The sequence below is a fragment of the Schistocerca nitens genome, chromosome 1, assembly GCF_023898315.1.
Source record: "Schistocerca nitens isolate TAMUIC-IGC-003100 chromosome 1, iqSchNite1.1, whole genome shotgun sequence".
Taxonomy (NCBI): Eukaryota; Metazoa; Arthropoda; class Insecta; order Orthoptera; family Acrididae; genus Schistocerca; species Schistocerca nitens.
Window position 1 is genome coordinate 118146681 of NC_064614.1, and position 22150 is coordinate 118168830.

Below are 22150 nucleotides of genomic sequence, written 5' to 3' on the forward strand. Positions count from 1 at the left end.
AGAGAGAAACTGTGACATTCGCCTGCTTTTATTTCTTTGTTGATAGTCTTCAGTGTCTATGTAATGCATTGCTATACTGGCTGAAAAATGGAGGGTGGAAGTTCCACACTGACTACTGTAAAAATGACGTAGCCGACAATTGCATAGTTATGTTTCACAATTCTTTACTTCCACTGTTCACAATCCCTTCCCTCCCTCCCCCCATATTACACAGTTAATATGGCCAGTTCACTATTGGTTAACTTTTGATAAGCCTCATTAATAGTTTACACGAAAACATCAGCATACTGCTACAACAGTTTACCATTGAACACCTATGAGCAATAAAACCAAACCACACAGTTCTTGCAGAATAATACAGTACATGTGACACTACTGAACAGACACTGTCATTATTTTAACACACGGCCTATTTATGTTATATTTATTTCACGGTTCTGTTCGTGCATTGTTGTTGATCCAAAAAATACAGGTTTCTTGTCTGGAAATTGGCCGTGGACTGACTGTCTCGGGACCAAAAGTCGGGCCTTTATATATCCTCACAATAACAGATACTGAAACTATAAATTGTTCGATATTTAATTTACAGGAATTACAATTAAAACATAACTCATTCAACTAACTGAAGCCATTTAAAAATTACTTCTTTTTAACAGTTTCTTCTACCATAAAGGTTAGGCTGAATTATTTGTTTAAATAACGAAATTAAAAGACATTATGCAAACAATGCTTTTGACAAACCTGATAATTATTTTGGAATTAATTAAGGGCTGGCTTTGCAAATATGTTTTCGAATAGAGCCAAATAAATACTTAAAGAATCCTAGTGGTGGTTCTTCCAAATGTTTATAATTAGTACAGAATTTATATTTGTTTGTAAGTCAACAATAGAATTTAAGTTATGAAACAATTACTGATTTCACCCAACAACAAAAGATTAACTAGGAACAGTCAAAATAAATTAGGAAACTGATTACATACACAAACTAAGCACAAAATTAAATCTGGTGCTATATTCATTAAGACTGAGGGTCAACCTTTCTCTTTTTATGAAATTACAAATTATACTCTTGTATGTTAATGGTAATGAGTCAAAAATGAAAAGATGAATTTAAGGAGGCAGATGGCAAAACAAGAGAGGAAGTAAAGAGATCCCAGCTTGCTTCATCACAAGTCGATGTGGATCTCAGAGGAGAGGTGCGATTCTCCAGCAAGACAACACACGTCCTCATATTGCTCAACTAACCCGTGAAACCGTCGACAAAATGGGCTGGAAAGTACTGCCTCATTCCCCTTACAGTCCTGATTTAGCACCTAGTGATTTCCATTTGTTTGGTGCACTGAAGGAGGCATTATGTGGGATAAGGTTCCAGGACAACGAGGATGCGAAAAGTTTGTGGAAAATTGATTCAAACATAAAGCTAAAGAGTTCTTTGCAGTTGGAATAAAAAAGCTTGTAGCCCATTGAAACAAGTGCATAAATGTTAAAGGGGATTATGTTGAAAAGTAGAAAAAGTATTGTTTTGTAAAAATAAATGCTTTTTTCTCGAGACAAATTTGTCTCTCTAATTACTGAATGACCCTTGTACATCAAATCTGCCAAATAAACTTCACAGGGTCCTGTTCAAAATCCCATGCCACTTGCCTTGATGTTGACCTCATCCTCACTGAAGGTCAGCAACACACTTCTGTTCACATCCACTAACAAACACCACTAAAGTTTTCACAGTTGCCGTCTTTTCCATGACAGAACTTCCCATACAGCCTTGGCATTTGTTCTGATGCAGACTTTACAGCAGGGATGGCCAAGGACTAAGCTTATGAGCCATGACATGGCACAAGTGCCATAGCACTCGGCCTCTCCACACATTTCCCTCACTGTCACAGCAAGATATCTTAGCACTAGGAGGGGGAAGAGGGGTAACTGCGAACGTGCCACATTTAAGTAGCCATGCAAATTATTTTTGCCATACTGAAGGGATAATTCTTATCTGGTATGTAGTGTCGGTGTATGGAAAGATACAGACAATTTCTCAGATATTTGCACTTGGGTTGCCACGAAACTGTGACTTATTTAGTGTCATAATAAAAATGTCTTTCTTACAAAAGAATCAGTCAACATTTGTAGCAATTTTGCAACTTCACTATGGGGACATGAAAACTCTACTTGAGGAAAGCAATGCAGAAGTCCTGGAAAGTTTTAACATAAAAGGATTTGTCATTAAAATGGGAATTACTTCAAGTTCAATCGGTTATATCTGCATTTGCACAAGGGCTCTTTCAACTGAAAAGGCAAACAATCTTTAAAACAGATGTAAGATTGACAGGGTCCTCAAAATATTTTGGAAATTATCCTTTTAATTCTTTCAAGGCCACAATGATTTCTTCAAACCTCTTTTCTTTAATGGCAGTGAGCTAAGAGAACTGTACTGTGTTCGTCAGAGTTTGTCTTTTCAATAATGTAATTTTCTTTTTAAATGAAACCCTCTCAAATCAGAAAGAAGTTGTTTCTCACCTTGCAATGTCTTACAGTGGCCAGGGTGTTGTCAAGTCCACTTAAAATGCTAGGTCTGCAGTCCATTCTGGATGTCCTGATTTTCAATCCTGCACTCCTTTTTCCTTCATAAATTTAACAATAATTGTTCCATGTATGCCCCTTGGCTTAATAACACATTTTGTCTTTATATAAATTCTCCACACTCTTTGTTCCACCAAAAACTGTTGTAACTGACAGTGGAATAACAACAATATAAGGAAAAGATATATTCCTACTCACCACGAAGATGACAAGCTAAGTTGCAGACAGGCAAAACAGATAGACTGTTACATATCTAGCTTTCAGCCAAAGCCTTTTTCACAAAAGGAAACACAAACATTCATTCACACAAGCTAGCGCACTTCACACACACGACCGCCACCTCCGGTAGCTTTTGAGTCCGAATCTGTCGAACTGAAGAGAGTTGTGCCAACTGAAAAATACTACACTGCAGTGGTAAATTAAATGTTGCGCTGTACCTAGTACTCCTGGGAACGAATGTGAAAAGCTGATACAGGCGAGTCTTGCCCACATGTGGCCCTCACACTCAAGGCGTGTTAAATTTGGCCATGGCTAGCCCTGCTTTACAGCAACACACCAACTTTCTCATCTCAGCCTTCACTGTATGTAACTAACCCACCAGCATAGTAGAACAGCAGATTTCCTGAGTCATTACATCCAATGCTATTACTGCTGATCCCTCCACAAAACAGCTTAGGAGTACACCTCTTGTCACTGAGTACTATAGTGGTCTTCAATGCAATATCCTGGGTATACCCTATCCTCCTCCTGCACCCATTTCCCTACCCTATAGCTCCTATGCCTGTGACTGTCCCTACTGTAAGACTTGTCCTATGCACTCTCCTACCACTACCTATACCAATCCTGTAGCTAAGACCTAGGTGCTTGTTTCACCATGCATGCCATCTGGATTATTCTCACAGACACTAGCCTCTGAGAACTCTGCAGGTGAGAACTGGCTTTACAGCATGTCCCAATTCTCACCATCCACCTGGCCTTAATGTGTGTTAATTTTTCTTGGCCTCCGAGTTTCTTCTCAGAAACTATATCTTTCGTCACTAACTTTTAATTTTCTAGATCTTTTATAAAAAAAAAAAAGAATTTTCTGAACCAAAGGAAGCTAATTTTACTCTCATCCTTTTATGATCTCCACTCCTTGGCCTTCTGCCACTGACGATTTTCAAATTAATTCTTAAATGGTCTAGTTTCTTTCAATCTGTCCTCTTGATGAATGAGAATGTGAGGCCATGAGTCATCTCCCAGCTAGTGGATACTGTACAGGAAGCCCCCTGATTCTGAAAACTAGCATTCTTGTCACTTGTGTTTCTATATCTGCCACTACTTGATAAGTGAAATGCCAATGTCTTTAAGAAATTTCTGTTCCTCATTACTTCTCTTTTAGCCACTCCCATTTTGTTATGCACATCTTATGTTCAGCTATGAATTGTCACATATATTAGCTCGATAAAAAAGTAAATGGATGATACAACTCAGAATTCACACTGTCCATTTATTATTGTTACTGACAATGAACACTGTAATGCGAGGATAAATCAAGGTTAGAAGATGATAGTGTTCTGTGAACATAGGAATCTTAAAATAAGAAATGAGCTTAGTTGAACACAGAGTGGCACGAAATTTATTGTGGTGTATTTAAAGGAATCGTTTTGGTATTTGCATGATGTGAGCAAGGTAACTGCTGCAAAATATAAATCCATAGGGCTGGATAAAGATTTAAACACCGCTCTTCCCAGTGTCTTTAACAACTTGCATAACACAATAAGCAGGATTTAAGATACAATGAGTCAAACAATACCTTATCAGACGGACTCTCAATCACAAACTGTCAACTAGTAACCTGAGTTGTATCCAACACTACAAGTACAGTATTAACGGTAACTTCAAAAATTACATGTAGGAGATAGTGTACTCACCATTAACTTGGTAGTGGCCATGGCTGTCTTGGGTACTTCTAGAGGATGTCAGTTCATGTGGGGACATGTCCACTAGATTTGACTGCAATAGCTTCTGTGTGGCCAGAAGAGCTGCAGCAGCTCGGTCAGTGTCCTGCAAAAGATATTCTATCACTAACAGTATTATGCACTACTTTGAAGCTTTTGGATAATTTCAGAAAATCATGTAAAATTTCAGCTAAAATACAACTTTCCATCCAACGAGTCCTTTACTTCAAAATTCACAATCAGTGGCACCAACTCTGTCACTGATTTATTTCTCTGCAAGAACACCATGATATCTTTCTTTTATTTGACTTCTCCACAATTCAATCACATAGAATTCTTTACTACTTTTATTGTGTTCCCTAATTCATTTCATCTGTTTGTTTTCGAGCTTTGATCATGACAGAAAAAAAATTCCATTTCTCCTCCAATCTGAAAAGTAACAAGTTTGATGCTTTCTGTAAGTATGCCTTCATGATACAACAATTCTCTGAAGTTTATATGTTTCATATTTTTAAGGTAACACTGCTAGCATTAAAAACCAGTACTGTGGAACCTCGCTTTATGAGCACCTTCCAAATTCGCGTAACTAGCAATGTTTTGTGTAACGGGTGACGATGATTTAGTGTGAGGTCACCAGCTGTTCGTGCACTGCAGGGGAAATTTTCAACAATATGAGCATCCCCCATGAACCATGGACCTTGCCGTTGGTGGGAAGGCTTGCGTACCTCAGTGACACAAATAGCCGCACGGTAGGTGCAACCACAACAGAGGGATATCTGTCGAGACCAGACAAACATGTGGTTTCTGACGAGGAGCAGCAGGCTTTTCAGTAGTTGCAGGGGCAACAGTCTGGATGACTGACTGATCTGGCCTAGTAACACTAACCAAAACAGTCTTGCTGTGTTGGTACTGTGAACGGCTGAAAGCAAGGGGAAACTACAGCCGTAATTTTTCCTTAGGGCATGCAGCTTTACTGTATGGTTAAATGATTATGGCGTCCTCTTGGGTAAAATATGCTGGAGGTAAAATAGTCCCCCATTCGGAACTCCGGGCAGGTACTACTCAGGACGACGACGTTATCAGGAGAAAGAAATCTGGCGTTCTAAGGATCGGAGTGTGCAATGTCAGATCCCTTAATCGGGCAGGTAGGTTAGAAAATTTAAAAAGGAAATGGATGGGTTAAAGTTAGATCTAGTGAGAATTAGTGAAGTTCAGTGGCAGGAGGAACAAGACTTTTGGTCAGGTGAATACAGAGTTATAAATACAAAATCAAGTAGGGGTATTACAGGAGTAGGTTTAATAATGAACAAAAAAATAGGAGTGTGGGTAAGCTACTACAAACAGCGTAGTGAACACCTTATTGTGGCCAAGATAGACACTAGGCCCATGTCTACTACAGTAATACAAATTCACATGCCAAGTAGCTCTGCAGATGAAGAGAGTGATGAAATGTATGACGAGATAAAAGAAATTATTTGGGTAGTGAAGGGAGACTGGAATTCGAAAATAGGAAAAGAAAGAGAAAGTATGTGAATATGGAATGGGGGTAAGAAATGAAAGAGGAAGCCGCCCAGTAGAATTTTGCACAAAGCATAACTTAATCATAGCTAACAGTTGGGTAAAGAATCATGAAAGAAGATTGTGTACATGGAAGAGGTCTGGAGATGCTGGAAGGTCTCAGATAGATTATATAATGGTAAGACAGAGATTTAAGAACCAGGTTTTAAATTGTGAGACATTTCCGGGGGCAGATGTGGACTCTGGCCACAATCTATTGGTTATGAACTGTAGATTAAAACTGGAGAAACTGCAAGAAGGTGGGAATTTATGGAGATGGGACCTGGGTAAACATAAAGAACCAGAGGTTGTACAGAGTTTCAGGTACAGCATTAGGGACTGATTGACAGGAATGAGAAAAAGAAATACAGTAGAAGAAGAATGGGTAGCTTTGAAGGATAAAATAATGAAGGCAACAGAGGATCAGGTAGGTAAAAAGACGAGGGCTAATAAAAATCCTTGGATAACAGAAGAGATATTGAATTTAATTGATGAAAGGAGAAAATATAAAAATGCAGTAAATGAAGCAGGCAAAAAGGAATACTAATGTCTCAAAAAGAGATCGACAGTGCAAAATGGCTAAGCAGGGATGGCTAGAAGACAAATGTAAGGATGTAGAGGCTTATCTCACTAGGGGTAAGATTGATACTGTCTACAGGAAAATTGAAGAGACCTTTGGAGAAAAGAGAACCACTTGTATGAATATCAAGAGCTCGGGTGGAAACCCAGTTCTAAGCAAAGAAGGGAAAGCAGAAAGATGAAAGGAGTATATAGAGGGTTTATACAAGGGTGTTTTACTTTAAGGCAATATTATTGAAATGGAAGAGGATGTAGATGAAGATGAAATGGGAGATATGATACTGTGTGTAGAGTTTGACAGCACTGAAAGATCGAAGTCAAAACAAGGCCCTGGGGGAGTAGACAACATTCCATTAACAGAAAAGCAGCAATCTTCTGGCGCAATACGAGGAATGCTGAAACCATAGAATAGGTTGCATCGTGCATTGAAAATCATCACCCCGATAAAGCAGTGGCTACACATGCTACAAATTTATTTGACGATAATGGTGTGACGCATTTTTGCCAAGTGTTGAAGCTACAGCAGAAACAAATGACTATCGATAGCATCCTGATAAAAAGGAATTAGTTACATATCGTAAATAATAAAGTACGTAATACTGTATGTATAATTTTCTTTGAATAAATGGCTTTAATAAGATAAAACTTTTAGTACTATTTCTGAATGGAATGTATTATCATATTTTACAGCAATTTATATGAGATAAAGTGTTTCACTTAGCGACTGTTTTGCGCTATGAGTAACATTCTGGAATGAATTATGCCCAGCTACTGTTAGTTCAATACTGTATTGCAGTGACCTTCCAACTTGCTTCTGCAATCTTTGGACGCAGGAGACTTGACATGTTTTGACTGTCACCAGAAGATTGCAGCAGCAGTCACAATTCAACAAAATGTCATCGTCACCATGAATCCTGCAAGCTGTCAATGTGAAAGGCACTGATGCTGCTGATAGGCTGTTGCAGGCTGCTTATACAAGTAATAGAGTCATACAGGCTGGGCCCACTTGCAGCTGTCAACCAGCTCAAAGAAAAAGGAGGACACCGATACCCATTTGCTGGAGTGGCATCAGTCCAGCAGATTAAAAGTGTGCAAACCCGGCACACAGTTTTAATCTGCCAGGAATCTTCCGATCAGTGCACACTCCATCCATTTGTTGGGTAGCATAAAGCAAGAGCTGCCACAAAATATGACTATATATAAGACAGCATGTGCACTTAATGACCTCAGTAGTCATGTTGTTACAAATTTTAAAAAGTGCTCTACAATAGCACTAAACTAGAGAAGTGTTTGTATCCTGTTTTTTCTACACACAACATATAATTAAACAACTTTTTAATTCAGTAATATGATTAATGTAGTAATGGGCAAATTATGTACAATAGCACTGTTTTGCATACACCAGTCTGCAATGGATGAAAAATCATAAAATTGGTATATTGTACATCCATTTGCTATTAAAAAGTTTTTCTTGCAACATTGTATGTTTCATTTAGTAAACTAAATCTCTGGTTGTACCACTCACAGAGAAAAGATACGAAGATCACAGAATGTTACACATTTTGAGGCCTACATAAACACTAACAGTGTACTTTAAATTAAAAAATCATTAGACCGTACATTCTCCTAACACTTCAGTAGTAAAGCTATTTAATAGACAGGTCATCAGAATTTAGTTTTCAGAATGCCCAAGAGTGAACAATGACCTCTGGATGTAATGTAACTGGGTGGAAGTGTCCTCATATTCAGCACCTAACTTCGAGCTTTGATTTTAGCTAACTAACATCAGTGAGCTAACAGTCCAGTTGTTTCAGTCCATAGCCTCATTAAATGCATACTACAAAATTAACTCTAAACTGTTCCTCAAACCAACACAGATCAAATCCGTGCTTAAGAAATTCAGGCAATTAAAATGGTCTGTGTGGTACTATGGGAGAGAATGCAAACTAACACAGAGTTTCAACAGATGATAATGCCAGTTTTCAGAATGTATCAGGTTTCCATTCAGTAGTGTTGCAACTTTATCGTGGCTGCACATTGTGTGTACCTGGCACAGCGACATCCAAGGGCTTTTCTGTGGTAATTTTTGGTGCGGTTCTCCTCTTGCTACCTTCAATGGTCGCTCACTGCAGCACGTGAATCCAGGACCCTTTCATCTTGCTGACATGGAAGTGCTGGCTGGAGAGAAGAGCTATCACACCCGCTTGTTCAAAGAAGCTATAGAAACATACAAACATGAGAATAGCTTCAACAAGAAACAAGAAAGCCTCAAATTGAATGGGTCCTGAATTACCATGCTCCAGCGAACAATAGTTCGCATGTACCAAGAGTGGAACTGCACCAGAATTGACCATGAGAAAGGCCTTTGATGTTGGCACGACTGGTATGTATAATCAGTGGTTGTCAGCTTGACTCCAGTCCACTACAAGTGATGGAGGGTGAAGCTTTGACAACGCCAGCCACTTGTGCTGGTGAAACATCCAAAAAATTATCCAACAAGTGGCAGCCAATGAACCCGAGACAGAAGTCTTATAAAACTGAAAGACCTTCCAAGTAACATTAGATCCATGCTCTACTCTTTTGTTCTTACAACAAATCAATCAACAAGGAAAAAGATGGAACACTTTAAGTCACTCTGCTCATCCTTACTGTCTGTAGGAGAAGTTTGTCACAATCATCACGTTTCTCCTGTAGTTTTTTATGTTCCTCATGACATTTCGAAATGGACTGGAATGGTTAAAAGGTCTTTAACATGAGTTTTTCTGCAGTATCATGTTCCTGAACGGTGAAAAACACTACAATTAACCTTGTTGTTCTCTCTGTTTCAAATAACAACAACGACGTGTTATAGTAATCCTATAACAAAGCAAATGCTTTAGGGTGCAACAGCAATCGAGATAGCAGCAGAAGAAATATCTTAGTATGCATTAATTTTTTTTTTTTTTTTTTTTTTTTTTTTAATTTGCAAACAAGAATGGCATGCGCGCACTCACAAGTAAATTCATATGGCATGATTGATCGTGAATCCCTGAAGAACTAAGTTCTGCCACCTATTTGAAAGCTTTCTCCACCTCTCCTCTCCCCCCCCCACCCCCTTTATAATGAAATCCGATCCATGTGTTGTTCTTGGCATGTCTTCACATCACCGAAGTCAAGGTTAGCATAAAGGCAGATTGAAAAATTTTGGCTTCTTATCAGAAATCAATCTAGTGACTTTACAGTATTCAAGCCAGACTTGTTTCTTGGTGATTCAACCAGTCCATGGAAACATTCCACTCATTATCAAAAAATAGCAAGATTCTCTCTCCTATATGATACTGTTTAATAATGTATGCTACTATTTATTCCATTGAATTTTTGATGATGCTGGTGTACCCTGATGTCTCATCTACTTGCCGACACTCAAACTATGTGACACATCCTGACCAGCTTCCCTGCAACCCATTCACCACAGATTTATCACTTGTATGATATACGCCACAGACGGTGCCATTTATGCTAGAGAAAACCATTCACTCTATGCAGAAGATGGGAGCCACACTCTTCACTTTCGTCGACACAGTTTCTTACATTCATCACTAGAACAGGATACAGAGTATGAAATACACTAGGCAAACCTCTAACACTATCAAATATTACAACTCCAGCAGCCTGAGAAAAAGCTGCTGCACAAGTTCAATTTGTAAGTGTCCCTTACAATCAGCAAGGGCCTCTTATTTGGACCATAACATTCTGTAAGACTTAACTTGTACAAAGCTTCTGTTCGCCAGCAGTAATACAAAATCATGTTAAAAACACACATATACTAACCTCAGAATAACTGGGCACAGACAGCGAGTCATCCTCAGAATGTGGTTCTTCACTAGCAACACCTTGGGACACTGGGATGAGTTCTCCGACATTCACATTGTTCACAGGAGTCAAAGTCTGAGGGGCATGTCTCCTGGGTGGGCTACCACTCCTATGGTTGCACATAACATTTAAATAGTGTTAATATTACTGAGATGAGGTGGTGTGGTTGGAGAGATTAAATTACTACAAAATACACAAATTATATTAATTTTTGGTCCTTAAATACAAAGGCTGTTCCATCCTTATTTGACTTTTTCACTAGTTAAGTGCTAAAATTTACAGAAAAAGCCTCCACAGTTTGTATATCGCTCAAAACTACTATGGGAACAGGACTTTAAACATCTGCCATACTCCACTGGTCAATATCAAGGATCAATTATGTTACCAAATTATACCTTCTTCATACATTAAGTACACAAAAAAAAAAAAAAAAAATCATCGTTACAGCCTCATTCATTTACATAATAAGAGCTGAAAAGTCCAACAAGTGTCACAAACAAGGCAGAAACAATCATTCACCCTGTCATTCTTGGTGCTTTTCACTGAACTTTGGTATCTCCAACAACATTTGTTTTGTTTTAAGGTGCAAAAACAAATAGGGTCATACGCACCCATGTCAAAACTGTGAAAGATGAAGACAAAGAGAAGAGGTAAAAACAATATTTGTCAACCCAAAGAAAAGCTAAAAACAGGGACACAGAGAATGTTCTATAAAATACACCTTAGAGAAACGGAGGTCCAGAACTAAAAATTAAATGGTCTTTGTCATATTGATATGACAGATAAAAAGTAAAACGCGGTTGACAGCCCGCGCTTGGTGGACAGTTAAAAGTTGGACACAATGTGCACAAAGTGGTGGGGAAGTGTCACTTCACAAACTGTGATGGCTAAAAAGGCAGTGCCCAATACGCAACTTACACTCAAGCTCATAAATTAAGGATAACTGCAGAATGTGGTGCCACACAATGTGGCACTATACAAAACTGGCACTAATAGCATAGGCACATAGGGAACACACACGACACAGATCTGTAAGTCCACGGTATTGGTGATAGTTGATAAAACCGTCCCGAAACACGTGCTACAAAATGCCACTGTTTCCTGTGCATATACCACAACATCAGTACGGGATATGATCACCATGCACACGTACACAGGACGCACAACGTGTTGCCATACTCTGGATCAGGTGGTTGAGCAGCTGCTGGGGCATAGCCTCCCATTCTTGCACCAGTGCCTGAAGTGTCGTAGGGGTTTGAAGACATGCAGTGATACGTCGACCGAGAGCATCCCAGACATGCTGGATGGGGTTTAGGTCTGGAGAACAGGCAGGCTACTCCATTCGCCTGATATCTTCTGTTTCAAGGTACTCCTCCACGATGGCAGCTCAGTGGGGCCATGCATGCGTTATCATCCATCAGAAGGAAGGTGGGACCTACTGCACCCATGAAAAGGCACACATACTGGTGCAAAATGATGTCCCGATACAACTGACCTGTTACAGTTCCTCTGTCAAAGACATGCAGGGGTGTACATGCACCAATCATAATCCCACCCCACACCACCAAACCACAACCTCCATACAGGTCCCTTTCAAGGACATTAAGGGGTTGGTATCTGATTTCTGGTTCACACCAGATGAAAACCTGGCAAGAATCAGACTATACCTGGACTCGTCTGTGAGCATAACCTGGGACCATCCAATGATCATGCACTGTGTTTTTGACACCAGGCTTTACAGGCTCTCCTGTCACCTGGGGTCAGTGGAATGCACCTTGCAGGTCTACGGATGAATAAACCGTGTCTGTTCAGTCGTCTGTAGACTGTGTATCTGGAGAAAACTGTTCCAGTGGCTGTGGTAAGGTCCTGAGCAAGACTACCTGCAGTACTCCGTGGCCGTCTGCAGGCACTGATGGTGAGATATCGGTCTTCTTGTGGTGTTGTACACTGTGACGTCCCATTCTGTAGTGCCTGGACACGTATTTCCTGTCTGCTGGAATCGTTGCCACAGTCTTGAGATCACACTTTGTAACACACGGAGGGCCTGTGCTATGGCCTGCGTGTTTGACCAGCCTCCAGTCGCCCTAGTATTCTACCCCTCATAACGTCATCAATATGTGTTCTTTTAGCCATTTTAAACACACAGTCACCATTAGCACATCTGAAAATGTCTGCACACTTACTCGCTGCACCATACTCTAACATGCACCAACACACCTCTGCATATGTGGACTGCTGACCTTGCGATGACCACAGGTCAAATGCACCGCATGGCCATACCCCAAGGTGATTTAAACCCGCAAACTGCCCACCAGAGTGTTGTTTCACCATGTATCAGCATTATCCTTAATTTATGAGCATGAGTGTACTTATAATGGCCTCCTCGTGGCAGGAGGGCTGAGAGGAGGTCGCCCAAGCCACTGGGAGAGGCTTAATAACCTGGGGCTCATTCCCATGAAGGGAGAACCAGTGGCAATGCCAAAGTGACATGATCTCTTGACAGACAGCAACACAGAGATCATTGGAGGGGACATAAGAACAAGTGGGCTGAGGTACAAGGACTGTAGCCTTGACAGCAGTGTCAGCAGCCTCGTTTCCTTCAGACCAACATAACCAGGAACCCACATAAACATCACAGTGGCGCCATCAAGAGTGAGGAAGTGACGTTTTCCTGGATCCGTTGCACTACGGGATAGGTGATTTAAAGCGCACAGAGACTTTGAAGGTCACCGAGTCGGAGCAGATGGCACAATTGAAAAGCCTGTGTAACCGGATGTCTCTGCGGCCTGATACAGGGCGAAGAGCTCTGCTGGAAATACTGAGCAGTGTGCTGGAAGCAGATACCGAAAAACGTTGGCGCCAATAACAAAGGCACACCTGACTCCAAGGTCAGCCTGAGAGCCTTCAGCATACACTAAGGTACTATCGTGTAGTTCCATGCGAAGGCTGTCAAACTGAAGGCGATAGAGCGAGGCTGGAGTAGTGTTCCTAGGAAGCGAATGAGGGCCAAGGTTAACATGGGCTGCCACATGAAACCAAGGTGGTGAAGGGTTCACACCCACTGGGAAAGTTGCAGGTAGCATGAAGTTACGCTGCTGGAGCCGAAAGCAAATTCCAGGAGGTAACAGAGAAGAGTGGCGTGCCCCATACTGGCAATCAAAGGAGTCATCGAAGGAGGGGGCATCAGATGAGTGGCCATGCATGGCGGACAAACAGCACGCACTCCTGCTGAGTAGAAAGTCATGGCAGTAGGACAGCAGTAGTTCAACAGCTTCTGCATGCAGACTCTCAACTGGGCTAGTGTAAAACGTACCAGTGGCCAAATGGATTACACAATGGTGGATAGTATTGAGACAGCATAAGAGGGACAGCAATGCAGATGCATAAACAAAGCACCCATAGTCTAGTTTTGAGTGGATAAGGCACTGGTACAAACTGAGGAGGTTTTATCTGCACCCCAGGAAGTAACATTGAGGACATGTAGGACTTGAGGGAATGCATACAGCAAGCTGCCAGGTAAGACATGTGGTAGGACCTAGAGAGTTCTGTATTGAGCTTGAGCCCCAGGAATTTTGTAGTTTCAACGAACAGATGAGCAACAGGCCCAAGATCTAAAGATGGTGCGAGAAACCAATTGCGCCACCAGAAATTCATACAAACGGTTTTGTCAGTGGAAAAACAAAAGCCATTGTTAATGCTCCATGAGAGTAAAGACAATTGAGACATTGCTGAAGATGCCGCTCAATGAGACAGGTCTGTGGACAGCTGCAATAGATGGCAAAGTCACCAACAAAAAGGGAGCCAGAGGTGCCCGGCAGGAGACAGGCCATTATAGGGATAATGGCGATAGCAAAAACCATCTTCCTGGATAAAGGTGTCCGACAAGGCAGAACCCACACAGACCTTGAAAATTTGATCTTTTAAAAAGTCCTCAAGGAAATGGGGCAGGTGGCCATGGAAGCCCCAAGTGTAGAGAGTACAGGGGATACCAGTCTCCAGCAGGTGTCGTAGGCTTTCTCCAAATCGAAAACGCAGCCACGGTCAGGTATTTTCACAGAAAACATTCATGACATGGGTGGATAAAGTGATTAGACGGTCAACTGCAGAACAGCGTGGCCGAAATCAACTCTGTGCAGTGGTTGGTAAATTGTGAGACTCAAGCCACCATACCAGCCAGGCATGAATCATACTTTCCAACACTCTGCAAACACAGCTGGCGAGAGAGATGGGGCAGTACCTAGAAGGAAGATGTTTGTCCTTACCAGGCTTAGGTATGGGTATGGGTATGACAGTGGCTTCACGCCAGCATCTGGGAAACATGCCCTCTGCCAATATGATGATGTACATACTAAGCAGAAAGTGCTTGCCTGCAAGAGAAAGGTGCTGCAACATCCAATTGTGAATAGCATCTGGCCCTGGAGCAGAGGATTGAGAGGAAGTGAGAGCATGATCTAGCTCCTTCACAGTAAAGACAGCATTGTATACACACACATTTCTGAGGAGAGAAGGGTATTGCTCCAGCCTCCTCCACTCTTTTCCAGTGGAGGAAGGCTGGGTGATGGTGGAAAGAGCTCAAAATTTCTGCAAAACGGTGGCCTAAGGTGTTGGAGATAGCAATAGGGTCCATGATGACATCTGCTACCGTCAGGCCAGAAATTGGGGAGTAGAGCTACGTCCTAGAGAGCCTTCGGAGGCTGGCTCACAGGACAGAGGAGGGAGTGGAACTGTTAAAAGAACTAGGGAATGAAATCCAGATAGCTTTTATGCTATCCCAAAGAACGCAATGACACAGTGCATGCATCTGTTTATAATGAATGCAGTTTGACATCTTAAGATGACTGTTAAAAATACGGAGAGCATGTCTCCTCGTGCAAATTGTGTTACGGCACACCTCAGTCCACCAAGGGACCAGAACACAGTGTGATAAAGATGAAGTGCGAGAAATGGAGCGTTCTGCAGTGGTAAGGATAACTTTCGTAAGATATTCCACCTGGTGATCACAACTGGTGAAATCTTGTTCACTGAAGGTTGCCACGGAGCAGTAAAACCACCAGTCGGCCTTTGTAAGCTGCCATTTGGGCATGAACGCAGGTGGGATAGGAGTTGGTAAATGGGTAGCACATGGAAAATGGTCGCTCTAGTAGGTGTCAGAAAGAATGGACCACTCAAGACAATGGGCAAGCTGGGCATTGCAGAAGGATAGGTCCAAATGGGAATAGCTATGTGAGGATTCAGAAAGGAATGTGGGTGCTCCTGCATTAAGGCAGAAGAGTTTAAGTTGATTACGAAGATCAACCAAGAGGGCACCTCTGACAGGTTCTGGGAGAACCCCAAACAGGATGGTGCGCATTAAAGTCAGTCACTGAGCAGCAGAAATGGGTGAGGTAGCTGCCCAATAAGCTGGAGGAAGTCTGCCCTGGTGACATTGAATGATGGAGGGATATAAATGCAACAAAGGGAAAAGGTCAAGTGAGGAAGGAAAAGGCGAACTGCAACAGCTTGATGGCGGGTAGTCGGGGAGATGGGTTGACTATGAACGTTATCCCTTATGAGCAGCATGACTCCCCCACGAGTTGGAACGCCAGCCTTGGGGTGAAGGCCAGAATGGATCGGGAAGAAATGCGAAAGCTCAAAGCAGTCATGAGGACAATTTTGTTTTCTGAAGGCAGAATACAAGTGGACACTGCGATTCTAAAAGCTGCCATAAATCCTCTTTGTTGGATCAAAGGCTGCGAACATTCCATTGGAGGAGAGTCATGATGAGGAAACAATGAAGGGATGTCACCTCGGCTGCTGCTGAGTGCCAGCCTGCGAAGACTAGCTGCTACGGGGCACAGAAGCAGGAGGCTCCTGCTCCATGAGGTCTACAGAAGCACCAGCTTTCTTGTGCTGTTGGCCTATGGCGTACAACACAGAGAAACAGTTGGTGGTGTGCACAGACAACACAGAGGCTGGCCGGGCGAAGGCACCAAGTGGCGACACCTTCGAAGAGGATCTTACAGTCAGTGAAGGAGAAGACCGTTTGCCTCTGATGGACTTCTTTGAGCCTTTCCAGTAAGCAGAGGAAGACTCAGGTGTTGGTTAGCTGGAAGGACATAGGAAGTCTTCACACGAGTATTCCTTCTGTCCTTTCCAGCCTGCCATTTGTGTAGCTGGTGACTTTGCCCCATGAGGCGAGAGTTTGATGGTTTGTTACACACCCGGACAAGGGGACAGCGATGCTACCATGACACAGGGAGATTTCACAACCTCAGAGCTGAATTTGAGGTCATGTGTCTGCATGGCCATGTCCTTCATGAAGCGAGATGTAGAAAGAACAGTATTATAAGTGCCAGACAGTGGAACACAGAGTTTGCAACTAGCCAATAACTTGCGAGCGACCAGGTAAGGAATTTTTTCCTTTACCCAGATCTACTGGACAGCCCATTCATCAAGATACACGGGACAATCTCGAGACACAGGGGGGAGGAGGCAGCAGACAATGGCCCTCATGCCTATCCCTACCACAAGTTACACATTTGGCCAGATGTTGACAAGACACTCGAGTGTGGTTGAAACAATGACATGGGTAGCAGCGCATCAGGTTCTGAATATATGGTTTCCTGGACTGTGATATCTTCATAGCCTGCTTTGGTCTTCGATGGAAGGTGAGAAAACAGGTGAGAAAGAGAGTGCGTTTGGATATTAAGGAGGCATCTACCTTTTTCGTCACCCGATGGATGGCAATGACACCCTGATCAGAGGGGTATGTTCGGATTTCGGCTTCGGTCAGACTGTCGAGCTGCCTAGTATAAATAACACCATGGGAAGAATTCAGAATCTACGGGCCTCAACACGAATAGGATAACCGTGGAGAAGCGAAGTGGCAAGCAGTAGTTGTGCTTGAGAATCAGAAGTAGTCTCCAAAAGCAATGTGCCATTCCGTAAACAAGAGTAGGATTTCACAGGGCTTGCATCAACACCTTTCTGAATAATACACAAACGGATTTACTGTTGTGAAGGACTGACCGTCTTCAGTACGTGAAACCATGAGGAACCATGGTGCAGCCTGAAGGGTCTTTGAATTGTTAGCCTCATTCTGTTTATGTTTTGTAGATTCTGATTGTGATGATGACTGGCTCATTGCGAGAAAATCCCCCCCATGATTGGTAGCGTCTCCAATGGCGTGCTCCTTCCAACTGGGGGCCGCTTTCACAAGGTGGTGCATCTGCCTTAGGTGATTGTTCACACCTCCTGAACATCTGACAGAGGAATCAATCAGCAATTTGGTAAGGCAGCAGTTCAGGCAATCACCCTTTCCGAGGCCTGGCCTGTACCAGGAGGTACGTGTGAACCCTATCTGTTGACCCAGGGCTGGGAATTGTGTGTTACCCAGTCACCTGCTGCACATCAAACATGTGGGGTGGCCTTCAGGAGAGATAGGGAGGAAGAAGAAAAAGAGGAGCCTCAAACACCAAAGTCGGGGAAGGATAGGAGAAGGTGATCGAAGAAAGGAAAAGGGAATGAAAAACAGTGGCGAGACTGTTCTTATGTGAGCTATGGACAATGAAGAACATTCCCAGACATGTTCCCCAAGGCAGGGGAAGAAAATCAGCAAGACGGTAGACATGCAGCAAAGGCTGGGGCCTCGTGGTAGCCAAGCGCGAACCTGCCAAAGAGGGGCAAGCCCCCTGGGGGAGGGGGGGGGGGGGGGGGGGCTCCAACAATGTGTATGCCCTCCACGAGGGTTTGTCATTGCCTAACACCTAGGTGGCATGCTCTTATAAGTCTACGAGGTCACACCATAGTATCTGTTCCCAGTCTTCAATGAGAGCTCTTGAGAGTTCTTGGAGAGCCTGTGGTGGAACAAAACAACAATGAACATGTCTGTTACGAATGTCACACAATGCTGGTCATTCCATATCCACATCCCTGGCCACAACTTTTTTTTTTTTGGCGCAAAACTTCTATGGTCATTAGCGCCCAGCCCGTGACTTAGGAAACAGTAAAAAACCGAAATTGAAAACCAGCAGCAATGGGAACGAAGTCATAAAATTGGAGAAACTAAAAGCAGAAGGATTGCTTAAAAAGCCACTACAGAAAGGGGATGGTTGTCCCCAAAAAAGGCTTCAAATGACTGACGTCATTTCATTGTCACTAATAAACTGGAGAACGCGGTCGGCTGAGCACGTGTCATCTGCTAAAATCGACGACAGATCAGGCGATAGCTGTAGACGGGAGCGTAACGGATTAAAATAGGGGCATTCAATTAAAAGTTGTCTTACCGTCCACAGCTGAGAGCAGTGGGGACAGAGTGGGGGACGATCGCCGCTTAAAAAATGTCGATGGCTAAAAAGACAGTGCCCTATCCGGAGTCTAGCTAAAATTACCTCCTCCTGACGACGCGTTCGGGAGGAAGAGGTCCAAGCGCAAGGAAGGGCTTTCACTTCCCGCAATTTATTATGGGGAAGTGTTGACTAATGCGCGTGCCATAAATGAGCAACTTTGCGACATAAAACGCTCCGGAGATCGGTGAGGGGAATCGACTGAATAGCTGGCCGAGGAAGAGAGACTGCAGCCTTGGCCGCTATATCGGCCGCCTCATTCCCACGGATACCAGCGTGTCCCGGGAGCCAGAGGAACGCCACCGAGACGCCCCCCAAGTGGAGCAAGCGCAGACAGTCCTGAATCCGGTGGACCAGAGGGTGCACATGGTAAAGAGCTTGGAGACTCAGGAGAGAGCTGAGAGCATCTGAGCAGATTATGTACTGTATCTGCTGATGGCGGCGGATGTAGTGGACAGCCTGGAGAACAGCGTAAAGCTCCGCAGTATAAACCAAACACTGGTCGGGAAGCCGAAAGTGATTTGGGGTGTCGCCAACAATATAGGCACTCCCTACACCTAACGATGTTTTCGAGCCGTCGGTGTAAATAAATGTGGCGTCCGTCATCTGTGCACATAGAGCAGCAAATGCCCGACGATAAACAAGTGTAGGGGTACCATCCTTGGGAAATTGACAAAGGTCACGGAGCAGGCAGATCCGGGGACGGAGCCAAGGCGGTGCTGTACCCCAAGTTGTCAAGAAGGTTTTAGGAAAGCGGAAGGAAAGAGAATGGAGCAGTTGACGGAAGCGGACTCCCGGGGGTAGTAGGGAGGAGGAGCGGCCTGCATACCCTACATCCAAGGAGGCGTCGAAAAAAATGTCATGGGCCGGATTAGCAGGCATGGAAGACAGATGGCTAGCATAACGACTCAGAAGGACTGCTCACCAATTGGACAGCGGAGGTTTAGCAGTCTCACCATAAAGGCTTTCCACAGGGCTCATGTAAAAAGCTCCAGACACTAAACGTAATCCACGGTGGTGGATAGAGTCAAGACGCCGAAGAATAGACGGCCGAGCAGAGGAGTAAACTATGCTTCCATAGTCCAATTTCGAGTGCACTAAGGCACAATAGAGGCAGAGAAGGACCACTCGGACCGCTCCCCAGGAGGTACCATTCAGGACACGGAGGGTGTTGAGGGATCGCAGACAGCGAGCCGAAAGATAGGAAACGTGGGAGGACCAGCACAGTTTGAATTTAGCGACGTCCGAAAACGGAAGGTTGACAGGTCCTAGATGTAAAGAGGGTGGAAGAAACTCCTGACGACGCCAAAAATTAACACAAACTGTTTTACTGGGTGAGAAGCGGAAGCCGGTTTCGATGCTCCAAGAGTGGAGGCGATCGAGACATCCTTGAAGACGACGTTCAAGAAGGCTGGTCCATTGAGAGCTGTAGTAGATCGCAAAATCGTCCACAAAGAGGGACCTGAGACATCAGGAAGGAGACAATCCATAATTGGATTGATGGCAATGGCAAACAGTACAACACTCAGCACGGAGCCCTGGTGTACCCCGTTTTCTTGGGAGAAAGTACGGGAGAGAGTAGTGTTCACCCGCACCCTAAATGTGCGCCCTGCCATAAATTCGCGAAGAAAAAGGGGCAGCCGGCCTCGAAAGCCCCAAGAGAACAGTGTGCGGAGGATGCCTGTCCTCCAACAGGTATCGTATGCTCTCTCCAGATCAAAAAATATAGCTACCGTTTGGCGCTTCCGGAGAAAATTGTTCATGATGTAAGTGGAGAGAGCAACAAGATGGTCAACTGCAGAACGATGCTTTCGGAATCCGCATTGGGCTGGTGTTAAAAGACTGCGGGATTCCAGCCACCACGCTAGACGGTAATTCACCATACGCTCCAAAACCTTACAGACAGTACTCGTGAGAGAAATGGGGCGATAGCTGGAGGGGAGATGTTTGTCCTTTCCAGGTTTCGGGACTGGAACGACAATAGCTTCCCGCCATCGTCTGGGAAAGGTACTGTCGGTCCAAATTCGATTATAAAGGTGAAGGAGGTAACGCAGACTATGGGTTGATAAATGCAGCAACATTTGGACATGGATACCATCCGGTCCTGGGGCGGAGGAGCGAGAAGAAGAGAGGGCATGTTGGAGTTCCCGCATGGAGAAAACAGTATTGTAGCTTTCGTGATTGTGAGAGAAGAAAGCAAGATGTCGCACTTCCGCTGCACGTTTCTTCGGGAGAAACGCTGGCGGGTAATTTGAAGAGCTCGAAATCTCAGCAAAGTGCTGACCCAATGAGTTAGAAATTGAGACGGGGTCCACTAAGGTATCATGCGCGACAGTGAGCCCAGAGACTGGGGAGAAACTAGGCGTGCCTGAGAACCGTCGAAGCCGACTCCAAACTTCCGAGGAGGGAGTGAAGGTGTTAAATGAGCTAGTAAAGAATTTCCAGCTTGCCTTCTTGCTATCGCGGATGACGCAACGGCATTGGGCACGGAGCTGCTTATAGCGGATACAGTTGGCCAAAGTAGGATGGTGACGGAAAATGCGAAGAGCACGTCGCCGCTCACGTATTGCGTCACGGCATGCCTCGTTCCACCAAGGAACTGGGGGGGCGCCGGGGAAATTCGGAGGTGCGTGGTATTGAACGTTCTGCAGCTGTAAGAATAACGTTGGTAATATGTGTGACCTCATCGTCGATGCTGGGAAAGCGACGGTCATCGAATGTCGCTAGAGACGAAAAAAAGTGTCGAATCGGCTTCGCCAAACTTCCAGCGCCGTGGGCGCATACATGGCAGTTGAGGCTGTAGTCTAAGGACACATGGAAAGTGGTCACTCGAGTGTGTATCATCAAGGGCGAACCATTCGAAGCGCCGAGCTAGCAGAACAGTACCGACCGCAAGGTCCAAATGAGATAAATTTGTCATGGAGGCAGACAAAAATGTGGGGACCCCAGTGTTGAGGCAAACTAGATCCGCTTGGTGGAAGACGTCTAGCAATAGTGAGCCACGTGGACAAGGATGTGGAGATCCCCAAAGCGGGTGGTGGGCATTGAAGTCCCCAACCAGCAAATAGGGGGGTGGAAGCTGACCAAGAAGATGAAGGAGATCAGCTCGCGCCATTGGTGTGGACGATGGAATGTATACAGTACAAAGAGAGAACGTGTATCCAGAAAGGGAACGACGGACGGCGACAGCTTGGAAGGAACTGTTTAAGGGGATTGGGCGATAATGGAGAGTATCATGGAGAAGAATCATGAGTCCTCCATGGGCTGGAGTGCCTTCAACAGAGGGGAGGTCATATCGGACGGACTGAAAATGAGGGAGAA

General features: G+C 44.0%; 1 protein-coding gene across 3 annotated transcripts in view; it reads right to left on the reverse strand.

Moving 5' to 3' along the window:
- Window positions 1–22150, reverse strand: part of LOC126242368 (sorting nexin-29) — a 182883-nt gene that overhangs the window by 60506 nt on the left and 100227 nt on the right. For all 3 annotated transcript variants that reach the window (XM_049948083.1, XM_049948081.1, XM_049948082.1), the window contains 2 exons: window positions 10464–10614; window positions 4491–4623 (listed from right to left, as the gene is read on the reverse strand). In XM_049948083.1, coding sequence (XP_049804040.1) covers window positions 4491–4623; window positions 10464–10614 — 284 coding nt within the window. The remainder of the gene's footprint in view (window positions 1–4490; window positions 4624–10463; window positions 10615–22150) is intronic.